Raw genomic sequence first — 17,618 nt, forward strand, 5'->3', positions numbered from 1 at the left:
TCTCATGTCCTTTCCAGCCTCTCCTCTCCTTACCAGCCTCTCCTCTCCTTTCCAGCCTCTCCTCTCCTCTCCTTTCCAGCCTCTCCTCTCCTGCCTCTCATCTCCTTTCCAGCCTCTCATCCCCTCCCCTTAGCAGCCTCCCCTCTCCTCACTCACTCACATCAGCAGACTCCCGTCTCCTCTCTCACCTCACTCCTCTCTGCAGCTTCCTCTCCTCTGAGTCCTCACACACTGCCCGCCTCCTGTCCCTGCTCACCGCCGACTTCAGTATCTTCTCCCACAAACATTACCTGCTTCTCTGCAGTCTGCTCCAGTGCTCTTACAGTAAGAAGAGCGCGCAGCCTGTCACATGACCGGCGTCAGGAGGAACATGATAACATAGTAACATAACATAGTTAGTAAGGCCGAAAAAAGACATTTGTCCATCCAGTTCAGCCTATATTCCATCATAATAAATCCCCAGATCTACGTCCTTCTACAGAACCTAATTGTATGATACAATATTGTTCTGCTCCAGGAAGACATCCAGGCCTCTCTTGAACCCCTCGACTGAGTTCGCCATCACCACCTCCTCAGGCAAGCAATTCCAGATTCTCACTGCCCTAACAGTAAAGAATCCTCTTCTATGTTGGTGGAAAAACCTTCTCTCCTCCAGACGCAAAGAATGCCCCCTTGTGCCCGTCACCTTCCTTGGTATAAACAGATCCTCAGCGAGATATTTGTATTGTCCCCTTATATACTTATACATGGTTATTAGATCGCCTCTCAGTCGTCTTTTTTCTAGACTAGATAATCCTAATTTCGCTAATCTATCTGGGTATTGTAGTTCTCCCATCCCCTTTATTAATTTTGTTGCCCTCCTTTGTACTCTCTCTAGTTCCATTATATCCTTCCTGAGCACCGGTGCCCAAAACTGGACACAGTACTCCATGTGCGGTCTAACTAGGGATTTGTACAGAGGCAGTATAATGCTCTCATCATGTGTATCCAGACCTCTTTTAATACACCCCATGATCCTGTTTGCCTTGGCAGCTGCTGCCTGGCACTGGCTGCTCCAGGTAAGTTTATCATTAACTAGGATCCCCAAGTCCTTCTCCCTGTCAGATTTACCCAGTGGTTTCCCATTCAGTGTGTAATGGTGACATTGATTCCTTCTTCCCATGTGTATAACCTTACATTTATCATTGTTAAACCTCATCTGCCACCTTTCAGCCCAAGTTTCCAACTTATCCAGATCCATCTGTAGCAGAATACTATCTTCTCTTGTATTAACTGCTTTACATAGTTTTGTATCATCTGCAAATATTGATATTTTACTGTGTAAACCTTCTACTAGATCATTAATGAATATGTTGAAGAGAACAGGTCCCAATACCGACCCCTGCGGTACCCCACTGGTCACAGCGACCCAGTTAGAGACTATACCATTTATAACCACCCTCTGCTTTCTATCACTAAGCCAGTTACTAACCCATTTACACACAATTTCCCCTAGACCAAGCATTCTCATTTTGTGTACCAACCTCTTGTGCGGCACGGTATCAAACGCTTTGGAAAAATCAAGATATACCACGTCCAATGACTCACCGTGGTCCAGCCTATAGCTTACCTCTTCATAAAAACTGATTAGATTGGTTTGACAGGAGCGATTTCTCATAAACCCATGCTGATATGGAGTTAAACAGTTATTCTCATTGAGATAATCCAGAATAACATCCCTCAGAAACCCTTCAAATATTTTACCAACAATAGAGGTTAGACTTACTGGCCTATAATTTCCAGGTTCACTTTTAGAGCCCTTTTTGAATATTGGCACCACATTTGCTATGCGCCAATCCTGCGGAACAGACCCTGTCGCTATAGAGTCCCTAAAAATAAGAAATAATGGTTTATCTATTACATTACTTAGTTCTCTTAGTACTCGTGGGTGTATGCCATCCGGACCCGGAGATTTATCTATTTTAATCTTATTTAGCCGGTTTCGCACCTCTTCTTGGGTTAGATTGGTGACCCTTAATATAGGGTTTTCATTGTTTCTTGGAATTTCACCTAGCATTTCATTTTCCACCGTGAATACCGTGGAGAAGAAGGTGTTTAATATGTTAGCTTTTTCCTCGTCATCTACAACCATTCTTTCCTCACTATTTTTTAAGGGGCCTACATTTTCAGTTTTTATTCTTTTACTATTGATATAGTTGAAGAACAGTTTGGGATTAGTTTTACTCTCCTTAGCAATGTGCTTCTCTGTTTCCTTTTTGGCAGCTTTAATTAGTTTTTTAGATAAAGTATTTTTCTCCCTATAGTTTTTTAGAGCTTCAATGGTGCCATCCTGCTTTAGTAGTGCAAATGCTTTCTTTTTACTGTTAATTGCCTGTCTTACTTCTTTGTTTAGCCACATTGGGTTTTTCCTATTTCTAGTCCTTTTATTCCCACAAGGTATAAACCGCTTACACTGCCTATTTAGGATGTTCTTAAACATTTCCCATTTATTATCTGTATTCTTATTTCTGAGGATATTGTCCCAGTCTACCAGATTAAGGGCATCTCTAAGCTCGTCAAACTTTGCCTTCCTAAAGTTCAGTGTTTTTGTGACTCCCTGACAAGTCCCCCTAGTGAAAGACAGGTGAAACTGCACAATATTGTGGTCGCTATTTCCTAGCTGCCCGACCACCTGCAGATTTGTTATTCTGTCAGGTCTATTAGATAGTATTAGGTCTAAAAGTGCTGCCCCTCTGGTTGGATTCTGCACCAATTGTGAAAGATAATTTTTCTTGGTTATTAGCAGAAACCTGTTGCCTTTATGGGTTTCACAGGTTTCTGTTTCCCAGTTAATATCCGGGTAGTTAAAGTCCCCCATAACCAGGACCTCATTATGGGTTGCAGCTTCATCTATCTGCTTTAGAAGTAGACTTTCCATGGTTTCTGTTATATTTGGGGGTTTGTAACAGACCCCAATGAGAATTTTGTTACCATTTTTCCCTCCATGAATTTCGACCCATATGGACTCGACATCCTCATTTCCTTCGCAAATATCCTCCCTTAAAGTGGACTTTAGACAAGACTTTACATAGAGACAAACCCCTCCTCCTCTCCGATTTTTACGATCCTTCCTAAACAGACTGTAACCCTGTAAGTTAACTGCCCAGTCATAGCTTTCATCTAACCATGTCTCGGTTATTCCCACTATGTCAAAGTTACCTGTAGATATTTCTGCTTCTAGTTCTTCCATCTTGTTTGTCAGGCTTCTGGCGTTTGCGAGCATGCAGTTTAGAGGATTTTGTTTTGTTCCAATCTCCTCGCTGTGGATTGTTTTAGAAATGTTCTTACCTCCCTTCTGAGTATGTTTTCCTGGATCTTCTTTGTTCAAGTCTAATGTTTTTCTTCCCGTCCCCTCTTCTTCTAGTTTAACGCCCTCCTGATGAGTGTAGCGAGTCTTCTGGCGAATGTGTGTTTCCCAGGTTTGTTGAGGTGTAGTCCGTCTCTGGCGAGGAGTCCATCGTACAAGTAATTCACACCGTGGTCCAGGAATCCGAATCCTTGTTGTCTGCACCATCATCTTAGCCAGTTGTTTGCATCAAGGATCCTGTTCCATCTCCTGGTGCCATGCCCGTCTACTGGAAGGATAGAAGAAAAAACTACCTGTGCATCCAGTTCCTTTACTTTCTTCCCCAACTCTTCAAAGTCTTTGCAGATTGTCGGTAGGTCCTTCCTTGCCGTGTCATTGGTGCCAACATGTATCAGAAGAAATGGGTGGACGTCCTTGGAGTTGAAGAGCTTTGGTATCCTATCGGTCACATCCTTGATCATCGCACCTGGAAGGCAGCATATTTCTCTTGCAGTTATGTCCGGTCTGCAGATGGCTGCTTCTGTGCCTCTCAGTAGTGAGTCTCCCACCACCACCACTCTTCGTTGCTTCTTGGCTGTACTTTTTGCTGTCACTTGTTGCTGTGTGCCCTTTTCTTTTTTGATTGCTGGTATTGCTTCATCCTTAGGTGTGCCATCTTCATCCTCTACAAAGATTTGATATCGGTTCTTCAGTTGTGTGGTTGGTGATTTCTCCATGGTCTTCTTGCTTCTTTTGGTCACATGCTTCCACTCATCTGCTTTTGGAGGTTCTCTGACACTTTTTTCACCTTCTGTGACCAGTAGAGATGCTTCTGTTCTGTCTAGAAAGTCTTCATTCTCTTTGATGAGTTTCAAAGTTGCTATTCTTTCTTCCAGACCCCGCACCTTTTCTTCTAAAAGGGCCACTAGTCTACACTTCTGACAGGTGAAATTTTAGTTCTTCTTCTGGTCGATCTGTGAACATGTAGCACATGCTGCAGCTCACCATGTAGGTTGTCACATCTGCCATGTTGCTCCTAGATCCTGCTGACTTGCTGTGTGTTTTCCTTCTTGTGTAATCTACTCAGCCAAGCTCTCTTGCAATAATGTCCTACAGGCGCGCGGTTTGGTGATTCTTTCCAAGCAGCTGGTCCCGGCTGTACCCAACGATCTTCTAGCTTAGGGAGACTCTTCGCTTTTCCCAGAAGGCACCTGGAATATGCAAATTAGCCTCCTCAAGCTTGAATCCCTGGTTTGGTGATTCTTTCCAAGCAGCTGGTCCCGGCTGTACCCAATGATCTTCTAGGTTAGGGAGACTCTTCGCTTTTCCCAGAAGGCACCTGGAATATGCAAATTAGCCTCCTCAAGCTTGAATCCCTGGTTTCAAGCTTGAATCCCTTGGGCTGCTGCTGCTTAAAGGTACAGCACCCATTTCTGCCCCATACAGTAGTCAGTGCACCAATGCCCTGATGGCGGCCTTGCGCCCGAGACCCCCTCCCCCCGCAGCAGCTGGGACTGAGGTGGGTGGGCGGGGGGACTGCCCGGACTTTAAAAAAAAAATATATATATATATATATTTTTTAAACTTGCTCAGGTGCCGCCCCCCTGCATTGTCCCCGCCCTAGGCACGTGCCCTCAAGTGCCTAGTGGCAAATACGGCCCTGCCTGTGCTATATCACACTTATGGGAAAAATTGCTGAGTCACATCAACAGCATTTCCCAGCCTGCTTCTCTTGAACAACCACAAGAGGGGGCCTAGGACAACTGTGCTCAGTTTATGAACTCTATTCCAGAAAGGGGAATAAATACATTACAATTCTGCAAAAGCTTAATACATCTGTTTACCTTGACGAGCTGTAAGGTTTCCAACAACTAAATTCTGACAGAGAATGCATAGCGCGTGTCACGATATGGTATGAAATATCATAAGTAGTTCTCTTGCTAGCCTGCGTGGGCTAAGCCCCCCTTCTTGGAGTGATACTGCAACAGTTTGTAGCTTCAAATTCCTGGCTTTCCTTCTCAGAGAGTGTGGGGGTTTTAGGAGAGCCAAGGTATTTACGACGGCATTTCCTGCCGTGTAAGCTCTTGTCCAGCTATAAGTGAACTAGAAACTTCCAGAAATCCATGGAAGTTCTTTGTTTAGTTTTTCTAAGATATTAGGCCGACCGTTTACGTTATGAGCATGAAAATATATATTGTTAGAGTCCATCGGAGGATCTATACATCGCTCGAAACACGGGCTTCTAACTCCATCTGGTAAAGAAGTAGGGATTGCTCTGTAAATATGTATCCCAGATAGGACATATTTGATCTCATTAGAATGCTCACGTTAATCCGAGATGAATGATGGGTTTGTTATGACTATGACATGTTTTGTAGCGAAGTTATAGCAAGTAGATAAATTTAAGATTGAAGTACTCAGAATGTAGATAGAGGAGGGTCTGGATAAGCCAGCCTTTCTGTGATGTCACAGCCTTAAGGTTTTAAGTTTGTGGCAGGCTTCCCCAGCTCAGACTTCTTCTTGACTTCTTGTCTTCTCCTGAAGCCAGCAGCACGTCCAATGAGCTGGGACGTATGGAAAAAACTCCCCTAGCCTGGTTGCCTGCCATGCTTTGAACATGTGAGTGTTACCTTTTCTAATTTAATCCCTGTTTATTTCATAATTACCCTTGTACATATTTGCAATTGTCTCATTTGTAACATCTTTATAAAATATTTTTGATAAAGCACTGCCTAATTTTCTATGGGATATAATATTATATGTTAGTTCATTCTCCATGCTCTAAAAACCGTACCCTAAGTCTCCTTAAGAGAATTACGCTACTGTGTTGGGTTAGCTTCGGACCCGTTTAATCGAAGCTGGTGGCAGCATACATTCTGTACTGGGTAGTTGAGTGGCGTTGTAGCGACTGCGGCATTGATAATTATTGATCCTGCCTAGGAGGGAGTAGTTTATCGCGTCGCTGCAGCGTGCCCAATAGCCAGTACATAGCAGGCAGCCTTTCTGGCGACTAATTACCCAGGGTGCAGTACCTAATCTGACCTGAGAGTAAGGGGGGCGCCAGAGAGCTGCAAGTTTTAAGTGGAACTGTAAGCAGGATATACATAAATTCCTGCAGTTCGTGGTATATTGAAAAGCAGTGGGATACCTACAATAAGTCCCTGCTGTAAACTAAGAGGTCAATAGCCTTGTGTGTGTTTTCTCATCGCATTGTTAGCAGTGGAGGGATAACTAAGATAAGCCCCCCCGCACATGTGATAGCCGTCTGTTGGCCCAAAGTCACCCCGACCCGTGACGTAGGGGTGACGGTCACGGTGTGAATCGTGACGAATTGGTGGCAGCGGTCAGGGGAATCCTGACAGCGCATGATATTATAGCGAAGACCGAGGCAAGAATCGCACAAATACCAGATACAAAATACACAAAGACTGACCATCACTTCCAAAAAGAAATCAGGTGTGAATAGGTGTTTACTAAGAGTAGCCATCTTAATATATTACCAACAAATAAAGTAGCACTCTGTAGCACTATAGCATGCAAACATAAAATATATGAAATATGAATTGCATTACTGCACTAGAAAGTATGAAAAATTGAGAATACTTACTTACTTAATTGACCAATTCATGTGTATCCAGCAGCCACGATAAGGCGATTCTCATTGCTGGGAACCTCCTTAATGTGAATCCTGTTAGTAAGCACCTGTTCACACCTGATTTCTGTTTGGAAATGATGGTCAGTCTTTTGATATTTGTATACATAGGCTTTCTAAGTACTCTACCTTTCAGTCTCAGGCATTTTAATTACAGCAGGATCCTACCTTCCCATATATATATAGGCTTTAGCCTAAGAGACGATTCACATTAGGCAGGTTCCCAGCAATGAGAATCGCCTTATCACGGCTCCGGGTACACATGAATTGAGCATCTTACAGCCCTGTTTCTGAAAAGTGTTTTTCACCTGCTCTACTTGTGCATATCTGCAAGAATTCAGCTGGAAAATAAACCTTCTTCTAGAATCTTCACACGTGCCTACTACGGTTGAGTTCAAGCTATCTGATAATATATCTACTTGTGAGTACGGGTTTATACTGAGGCAGCCTAGAAATGATGTTTCAAGTGCCCTACAGTGCCCTTGCAGCCTCGCTATGGATTAATAACATGCATACAAAAAGGCAAGCAAATAAAATGCTAGACACTTCAGATGAAGCATACAAATACACTGTCCCTGACAACTGTTAACAATGCCCCATGACACCCCCGGAAGAAGCACAAGCGAAACGGTGTAGGGGTCAGGGAGGTTTGGCTGTCCATAGGTTTGCTGCACCGTCCTGGCTACAGCTACTGCTTTAGGTGATGCATCCATCATATACCTTTATACCACTTATCTCTTCATGCTTTGTGTATTATATCACTCATGCTGACACTATGAGATTGTTTCATATTATGCATTGAACTATGAGTAGCATTTTTCCTATGTTCAATTGCAGAGATTGTGTGTTTCATCTTGTGTTTATGAGCAATTAGGCTATGTGCACACGTTGCGGATTAGGCTTAGGAATTTCTGGTGCGGATTCTGCCTCTCCTGGCAGAAAACGCACCTGCGGTTCCGCAGCGTTTTTTGTGCGTTTTTGCTGCGGTTTTCTTGCGGATTTGCTGCGGTTTTTACCCCTGCGGCTTTCTATAATGGAATGGCTACAAAAACGCTGCAGATTCACAAAAAAGAAGTGACATGCCACTTCTTTTAAACCGCAGCGTTTCTGCAGCGGATATTCCGCAAAGTGTGCACAACATTTTTGTTTTGTTGATGTACATTGTACTGTAAATCAACTGCGGATCTGCAGCGTTTATGCACCTCAAAAAACACTGCGGATCCGCAGAGAATCCGCAACGTGTGCACATACCTTTATTGTGTATATTATAATATTGGGCAGAGACTGTTCTATAATCCAGGCACTAGCACTTTATTTACTGTAATAGCCGTTTTTCTCTGCCTTAGATATTTTTCACATCGACTATAAAATATTGCTCACCTACTCACCCTTCTTTTCTCTGCAAGCAGTTTACATTTTTTGAGCGACTTTGTATTCAGGGACCTTTTAGGTAACCCAGCCTTACTAATTGTACCTTCCCATATTGGAGGTCTTGTTTCACCCTGTTTTGTTCATTTTTGATATTTTTTGTATTATTAAAGAATACTATTTTAGTTCTTAGCTAGAGTCTCTTTTGTGTCCTGCTGCATTGTTGACAGCTATCAGGACAGTGTATATGTAACCTACTGTAGCTATGGAGTCAGAATATTTATCCCATAGATTGTGTGCCGAAAAAAGAAACGAAGTGGCAAAATCTCTGCCTCCCAAAAATGAAAATAAAAATAGATCAGAAAGTCTTACAGACCCCAAAATGGTAGTGATAAAACTACAGCTCATAGAAAAATTAATAACAAAAGTAATCTAAAATAGTAATTTCTCTTGAAATCTGAAGACGAGAAAATCAAAAGCAAAAAGGGGCCCACTGAGACTCTTTAGCCCAAATCTGGAGTCAGCCCTGTGTCCAGAGACAGAATACAGGCTGCTGTAACCCTTTGTCTTAGTATTAGAGGTCCTCCTATTCAGTAATTGTTGTTTTTGCAGCTCTCTGATAAAGTCTTCAAGTAGATTTCAGATGACTATATACCGTACTTAAAATTCTAGTGCATACAAATATACTTAGGACTTAAAGGGGTGGTCTGGCGTCTGGACAGAAGGTATTGATGGGAAGTGACCGTACACACTGAATAAAGCTGCACAAGGCAACTCCGCTTACTATGTCTTCATATGACCACTTTTTGATCCCCCCAATCTGATATTGATGACTTATCTGTGAAGTGGGTCTTCGATAACCCAGGGCCAGACCTCCCCTTTAAAGCTACTATTCTATGTTGTCAGCTGTTAAAACCTGGGTACTCGGTAAAGGAGACAGCTTCTAATTCTGCCTGCTTGGCAGGAAAGGTCCAGCCCAATATATGTGCAAATGTGAACATGGTTAGCCTTGCATATTACAGAAATCAATAAAAGCTGCATTTAATATTTAGGAGCCGCCTCACTGGCAGCAGGAAATCTGAAACCCACTCACATATGCACAATGGCGGCATGGAATATCACATGTGACTTGTGGCCCGTGTGGCTCATTATGTGATTATTCTAATTGTACACCTCAGCGCGGCCTGTAATGAAATGCTGCCGGAGGAATGGCTGCGCAACTCACCACTGTTAGAAGTATCCGAGAGATTTAGTAGGCCTCCTCCTAGCCCCCGGTAGCTATGGTAACTGTAAGTCCCATTCCCATTGATGTATAACACCTCTTGCGTGCTGGATACAGCGGACGTGGAGTAAGTGACCTGTGCAGTTTCTTGTTTGGGTGGTTTATCGGTTAGTGCCGGTTCATCCTGCAATGACAAGGTGTGAACAAGGATATCAGCTCATGCCATGTATACGGTATTTATAGAGCGACGCACTTCTGTACGTACATTGTAATGGCTGGTTTATAACATGTATATAAGCCTGTGGGCCCCAGGGCAAAATCTCCAACAGGGCCCCCACTATCACAAGTCTTTAATAGCAATAGTCTTTTCGTATGGGGCAAAGGGATCTCTTGGGCCCCTACAGTCTCCAGGACCTGGGTGTGATTGCAACCCCTGTACCTATGGTATGTAAGTATATCTATATATATATGTATACAAATATCTGCTCGGGGTGATAAATCCCACACGTTACTCTCTATAAAGTTAATTTTAAACGTAAAAGCAGATCTATTAACAAGTATTATAATACAGTTTGAATACTTTAATAGATCTTTTGAACCTGATTAAGGTGTTGACCTTACTTTGAAATTTCATGTCAACATGATTGTATCATCCTGAAATAAAAGTGGATATTTTATTAATTTTGCTAGACAGGGTAATTAAAAAAAACAAAAGATTATACAGCCATTCTGACATGGATTTGGATTAATTACAACAGCCTCATCAGGTCTAATTAATAACTAATGTAATTTGTATTGTTAAAGCGAGCCTGTCAGTAGGAATTTGCTAAGTAGTAAACTACAGACACTATCAGGTTGGCATTGTTATACTGATTAAAATGATACCTGGGGTGAAGAAATCCGTCCCGTGGTTCTTGTGTAATCAGTGCTAGAAGTTTTCAGCTAATATTATGCCCGTGCTCCAGGGCAGGACTGTAGGCAGAGTCTTATCTTCCTGCTCTAAGCTAAAGAAACCAACGAGAGACCTGCCCAGAGACAGAGGCTTGTGGGCAGGTCTTTCCTTGGTTTCTCTGGCTTAGCGCAGCAAGATAAGACTCTGCTTACAGTACTGCCCCAGAGCATGAGCATCTCACTAACTGAAAACATCTAACACTGATTACACAAGAACCACAGGACAGATGTCTTCACCCCAGGTATGATTTTCATCAGTTTAACAGCGCCAACATGACAATGTCTGTAGGTTACTTAGCAACATCCAGCTGACAGGTTAACTTTAATACAAAATATATATAGCATTAGCGTCTGTGCACACTAAGGCTGCCTTTACTATTCTTGTTGAATTTGCTGTTTCCAAAAAAGGAAAGAATAGGTAAACCTGGTGGACTTAATTTCAAAACATATTTGTCATGGATGTCAAGATTTTATTAAAACTGCAAGTTATCGTCACTCATGTCCTCTTGTCCAAATGATTTTGATATCACATTTATTTGTATATGATTTATTTGAGTCTATCATTATGTTCACTAACCAGTATTTGGAGGACCACATTTCGGAGAAGGCAAAAATCACAACCTTTTCCTGCAGGGAAAAAAGTGTTACATGGGCCATACTAGTGTTTAAAGAAGTTAGTTCAATTCTGCAGCGCTGCATATGCTAACGAGGCAGGACTAGTCCTGGGCACTTCTTCCTCCGGACTAGTCCTGCCTCTCACCATTTAATCCTGCCTCCCTGGGTGTAATTCACAACCTATATAATGGTCCTACCAAAATAAGTATTTCATGCAAGTTGTCAATCACTCTCATGATTAGAAGATCCAAGGCAGGACTAGTCCGGGTAATGCCTATTAGAATATGTAATGCTACAGGATAAAAGGTGATTCCTCAAACGCTGCATCAGAATAAAGAAATCTGCACCAGTATAGCTACAGTAGCGTCTGTGGACAGTCAGGGGAGGTTGTCTTTAATTAACCCAACTTAGATGGCTGTCAGCTGATGGCTCATTTATCCGACAGCTCTTCGAACTCCTCCACACACATGCATGCTTGGTTTAGCCGAGAGTACACCTGTTTTTAATAATGTGAACATGCCAATCCTTCTTTTCCCAAACAACAGTCCTTTGTTTAGCACAAGTCATCAATATCACATTGTAGAAGTCCAACACCTACAACCACCACCAATTGGCTGTTTTCAGCTTGTGAAAGGATGTAGACAATGTATAGAAGCAAAACAGCAATGCTCTGTGCAGAGTCTATTCTCGATCAGTTCCTTTGGAAGTGAATGGGAGCTGAGCATAGCTCTCAGGAACAACAATTACATGGTGTTCAGAGCATTGCTGTTCTGACTTCTTACATGTTTTACATCCCCGCTGCCAGTGCTGGATACAGCTCAGTATCTAACTAGTTGACGACTCTAAATGAAAAGTATTGTCCTCTAATGTCATCATAGCATACAGAATCTACATGGAATATTCTCTAAAAAATAATGACTGACCTGTACAGACACAGCATAACTGCACATATGACACATATATGAATCTCATAGCAGAATGGTCACAATGTAATATATAGTTGTCCAATACCGCACATCTTTATTACAGTACCTGCGTCTCTTTATTCATTAGATATGTTTTTTGTGAGCTTTTATTATTTCAAGACTTTCACATTAGTATTGATTTAAATGCATTTTGCAAATTTAGTTTCATCATCAATTTAACTTTGTGCTGTAAAGTTGTTTCAGTGTATTGCTCATGGCAAGGTGTTTCCAGAAATGGGTATCTTTCACATATGCCATTTTGCAGATTTTTTTTTCTTAACGTTAAAAGCATCAATTTCTCTAAATTCATAAATAAAAAAAAATAATGATTCAAAGATTTAGCAAGATTCATACTCAATACATATACACTGTATTCCAAATTATTATGCAGATGACATTTTTCTCGGATTTTCCTAAATGGTCGGTGCAAATGACAGTCAGTCAAAAAAAAGTCATCACCCGTTAGAGTATACATCAAATTTTATTGAAGAAACCTCCCAATGATAACAGTATAAGCTCCAAAATGAATAAAAACTCAAAATGCAGTGTTCAAAATTATTAGGCACAGTAGAATTTCTATATATTTGATACGTTTTAAAGAACTGAAAATGCTCATTTGTGGAATTTGCAGCATTAGGAGGTCACATTCACTGAACTAAAAAGCTATTTAACTTCAAAACATCCTAACAGGCCAAGTTACATGTTAACATAGGAGCCTTCTTTGATATCACCTTCACAATTCTTGCATTCTTGAGTTTTTGGAGAGTTTCTGCTTGTACGTCTTTGCATGAAGTCAGAATAGCCTCCCAGAGCTGCTGTTTTGATGTGAACGGGCTCCCACCCTCATAGATCTTTTGTTTGATGATACTCCAAAGGTTCTCTGTACGGTTGAGGTCAGGGAAAGATGGTGGCCACACCATGAGTGTATCTCCTTTTATGCCCATAGCAGCCAATGACCCAGAGGTATTATTTGCAGCATGAGATGGGGCATTGTCATGCATGAAGATGATTTTGCTCCTGAAGGCACGTTTCTGCTTTTAGACCATGGAAAAAAGTTGTCAGTCAGAAACGCTATTTACTTCACAGAGGTCATTTTCACATCTTCAGGAACCTTTAGGCTGTGTGCACACTTTGCGTTTTTTCGCGTTTTTTCCCGATAAAAACGCTATAAAACCGCAAAAAAAACAGCATACAATAAGCATCCCATCATTTAGAATTAATTCCGCATGTTTTGTGCACATGATGCGTTTTTTATCCGCAAAAAAAAAAAGCATCGCGGTAAAAACCGCAGCATGTTCATTAATTTTGCGCGGTTTTTGCGGATTTCCCACTACAAAATGCATTGGGAAGTGTCTGGAAAAAACCGCGGCAAAACCGCGTCAAAACCGCGGCAAAAATGCGTCAAAACCGCATGCGGATTTCTTGTAGAAAATGTCTGGTTTTTCTCAGGAATTTTCTGCGAGAAATCCTGAACGTGTGCACATAGCCTAAAGGGCCCCACCAGCTGTTTCCCCATGATTCCGGCCCAAAACATGATTTCTCCACCTCCTTGCTGACGTCGCAGCCTTGTTGCGACATGGTGGCCATCCACCAACCATTCACTACTCCATCCATCTGGACCATCCAGGGTTGCTCGACTCATCAGTAAACAAGACTGTTTGAAAATTAGTCTTCATGTATGTCTGGGACCACTGCAACCATTTCTGCTCATGAACACTGTTTAGGGGTGGCCGAATAGTAGGTTTATGCACCACAGCAAGCCTTTGAAGGATCATACACCTTGAGGTTCGAGGAACTCCAGAGGCACCAGCAGCTTCAAATAACTGTTTGCTGCTTTGTAATGGTATTTTGGCAGCTACTCTCTTAATCCAATTAATTTGTCTGGCAGAAACCTTCCTCATTATGCCTTTATCTGCATGAACTCTGTCTGTGCTCTGTTTCAGTCACAAATCTCTTCACAGTATGATGATCACAATGTTTTTGATCTAATTTTTTCATACCTTGTCCAAGGCATTGCACTATTTAACGCTTTTCAGCAGCAGAGAGATCCTTTTTATTTCTCATATTGCTTGAAACCTTTGGCCTGCTTAATAATGTGGAACATCATTTTTAAGTAGTTTTCCTTTAATTAGAATCACCTGGAAAACTAATTATCACATGTGTTTAAGATTGATTTCAGTTATCTATTGAGCCCTGAGACACATTACCATCCTCAAGTTTATTTGAAAAACAAAACAATTAAATCTTTATGACACTTAAATCCAATTTGCATAATAATTTGGAACACAGTGTATGTATGTGTATATATATATATATATATATATACACATATTCAGTAGGAGGGCCAATGAGAAATTGTATGTTATGTCCACTAGATGGCAATGCAGTAAATCTATGAGTTGGACAGTTTGGGTATGTGTCCACGTTCAGGAAACGCTGCGTGTTTGACGCTGAGTAAAGCCGCAGCGTCCAGATGTTACAGCATAGTGGAGGGGATTTCATGAAATCCCGTCTCCACTATGCGGTAAATCACGCAGGCAGCAGACCCGCGTAAACGGACATGCGGCACGTCTTTTCAGAACGCAGCATGTCTGTTTACAGTGCGGCGACGCTCCGTCGCCGCACCGTAAATTTCCCATAGATAATCATGCTGTAAAACCGCATCTAATGATTAGTGAAATGCGTAGAAACTGCGTTAATTCAGCTTACTACGCATGTCAAATGCCAGCTTACCTGTCCTGCCACCGGAAGCCCCGCATCCACTGCAGTTCTCGCGGTTAGATAAGTTCTCGTGATAACTTAGCTTACCGTGAAAACTGCCGTGCACGTGACCGGGGGGTTATCTCCGGTCACACTAGGCTGGTTCTGACGGTCAGCTGACCGTGAGTGCTAGAATGTAGGTGATTGCTGGAGATCGCGGGATGCATGCACATGCATGCAGGCGCAGTAAACAAGACATCAAGTGATGTCAGTTGTCAGTTGTCGGGCAGCGCGAACTGCGCATGCCCAAGGCAGAATATGACCACGCAGGCGCCTGGACAATGAATGACGCCGAGGAGGCGGCGCCCTTCTCGCAGAGTGACGGCTGGGAGGCATTTGGATGAGGGGGGAAAGACCTGCCTCCCTGGCGATTTCACAGGTATTAGGGACCAAATTCAAAAGTGATTATTTCTGCAGTGCAACGAACAATAACTAAAAGAGCCACCTTTTCAGAATGCAGCATTAGTGCTGCACAAGATGGCTCTTTTAGTTACAAACGCCGGGGGGGGGGGGGGGGGTGACAGGTTCCCTTTAAAAAGGCCATTGCTCTCCAGTGAGGGGGGTGGCGTAACGTGTCACACTGTGATCCACTGAATGCTCCAACAATTTAGGGCAAGTTTCTGTCACAAATTAAGTCAACTAATAAGTGGTGCAAACTTAGACTGAACAATCTAAGGCCACGTTCACAAGTTCAGTATTTGGTCAGTTTTTTACCTCAGTATTTGTAAGCCAAAACCAGGAATGGAACAATTAGAGGAAAAGTATAACAGAAACAATTCACCACTTCTGTGTTTTTCACCCACTCTTGGTTTTGGAATACAAATACTGAGGTAAAAAACTCATCAAATACTGAAAGTGTGAATGTGGCGTAAAGTTGCATTACATTTATCAAACAACATGAGTCTTTCAATGCTGCCTCATCTAAGCTTACTGTACTGATAAAGATGCTCCAATATTTTGGTCAAAGACTCGGGGTAATTTTTGCAACAGGAATCAATTTTGCAGCTACATAGTGACGTACGTTAGGACTTGGACAACAGCCGCCCCTAGGTATGAGGGGTCCCCCCAAAAATAACAGTAGGCAGGTGGAAGCTGACTGCAAAATTATGCACCATGGAGCCAATTTACTTGACACTGATTCTGAATACCTGAATGTGGGCTAGTCTTAAATTTCTGTACATCCTGCTTGGGTAGTGGAGTCCTCTCTGGTGCCACCAGACATGGGGCTGAACCTCTCGCTTGTTAATGAGATCCTGTATGTGTAGTGCTCCCTGGCAACAGCCCCGATACCTGATAGCCATTACGACTGAATGGCACTGCGGACCAGCCTGGGGTAAATCATTAACATCGTTCTATCCATTCACTGTAAATCCTGCATAAAAGCCATGGATCTCCTGGTCACAGGAGGCGTGCAAACACTGTAGAGAAATCTGCTGCAGTTAGTTGGACTTTTCTCGGGTGGAGGACAAGTAAACACTTGCATCAAACTGTTCTGTACGGGCTGCTGCTATGACAACTATCCAGAGGCAAATGTCAGGTCAGCCGCAGCATATGTGTCTAGTCCATAATTGCTTTGTCACAGACCTAATAGCTGCCTTCATCAGCCTCTAGAGTCCTTAAGAGCTAAAAGCACTACTTCTTGCAATTCTTAATGATGGGGTGGTGCTCAATTTATCACTTCAATTTTTTTAATTTTTTTTTACTTTTTCACAGTTAGTACTTGAGTGTCTGAGATGTGCGTCTCTAAACTGCAGGTGTCCTGCCAGAATCCGGAAGTCGTAGCATAAAGTGCAGACAAGTGTATTCTTCATTCATTATTAACACCATCATTAATACAGGTCCTTCTCAAAAAATTAGCATATAGTGTTAAATTTCATTATTTACCATAATGTAATGATTACAATTAAACTTTCATATATTATAGATTCATTATCCACCAACTGAAATTTGTCAGGTCTTTTATTGTTTTAATACTGATGATTTTGGCATACAACTCCTGATAACCCAAAAAACCTGTCTCAATAAATTAGCATATCAAGAAAAGGTTCTCTAAACGACCTATTACCCTAATCTTCTGAATCAACTAATTAACTCTAAACACATGCAAAAGATACCTGAGGCTTTTATAAACTCCCTGCCTGGTTCATTACTCAAAACCCCCATCATGGGTAAGACTAGCGACCTGACAGATGTCAAGAAGGCCATCATTGACACCCTCAAGCAAGAGGGTAAGACCCAGAAAGAAATTTCTCAACAAATAGGCTGTTCCCAGAGTGCTGTATCAAGGCACCTCAATGGTAAGTCTGTTGGAAGGAAACAATGTGGCAGAAAACGCTGTACAACGAGAAGAGGAGACCGGACCCTGAGGAAGATTGTGGAGAAGGACCGATTCCAGACCTTGGGGAACCTGAGGAAGCAGTGGACTGAGTCTGGTGTGGAAACATCCAGAGCCACCGTGCACAGGCGTGTGCAGGAAATGGGCTACAGGTGCCGCATTCCCCAGGTAAAGCCACTTTTGAACCATAAACAGTGGCAGAGGCGCCTGACCTGGGCTACAGAGAAGCAGCACTGGACTGTTGCTAAGTGGTCCCAAGTACTTTTTTCTGATGAAAGCAAATTTTGCATGTCATTCGGAAATCAAGGTGCCAGAGTCTGGAGGAAGACTGGGGAGAAGGAAATGCCAAAATGCCTGAAGTCCAGTGTCAAGTACCCACAGTCAGTGATGGTGTGGGGTGCCATGTCAGCTGCTGGTGTTGGTCC

At 42.4% G+C, this 17,618-nt stretch overlaps 1 protein-coding gene across 5 annotated transcripts in view; it reads right to left on the reverse strand.

Annotated features, from left to right (window-relative positions):
- The window catches only part of NOL4 (nucleolar protein 4), a 456,659-nt gene that overhangs the window by 23,734 nt on the left and 415,307 nt on the right, over positions 1-17,618 (reverse strand). For all 5 annotated transcript variants that reach the window (XM_069731269.1, XM_069731271.1, XM_069731270.1 and 2 more), the window contains one exon: positions 9,571-9,751. In XM_069731269.1, coding sequence (XP_069587370.1) covers positions 9,571-9,751 — 181 coding nt within the window. The remainder of the gene's footprint in view (positions 1-9,570; positions 9,752-17,618) is intronic.

Source organism: Ranitomeya imitator, chromosome 6 (genome assembly GCF_032444005.1).
Source record: "Ranitomeya imitator isolate aRanImi1 chromosome 6, aRanImi1.pri, whole genome shotgun sequence".
NCBI lineage: Eukaryota > Metazoa > Chordata > Amphibia > Anura > Dendrobatidae > Ranitomeya > Ranitomeya imitator.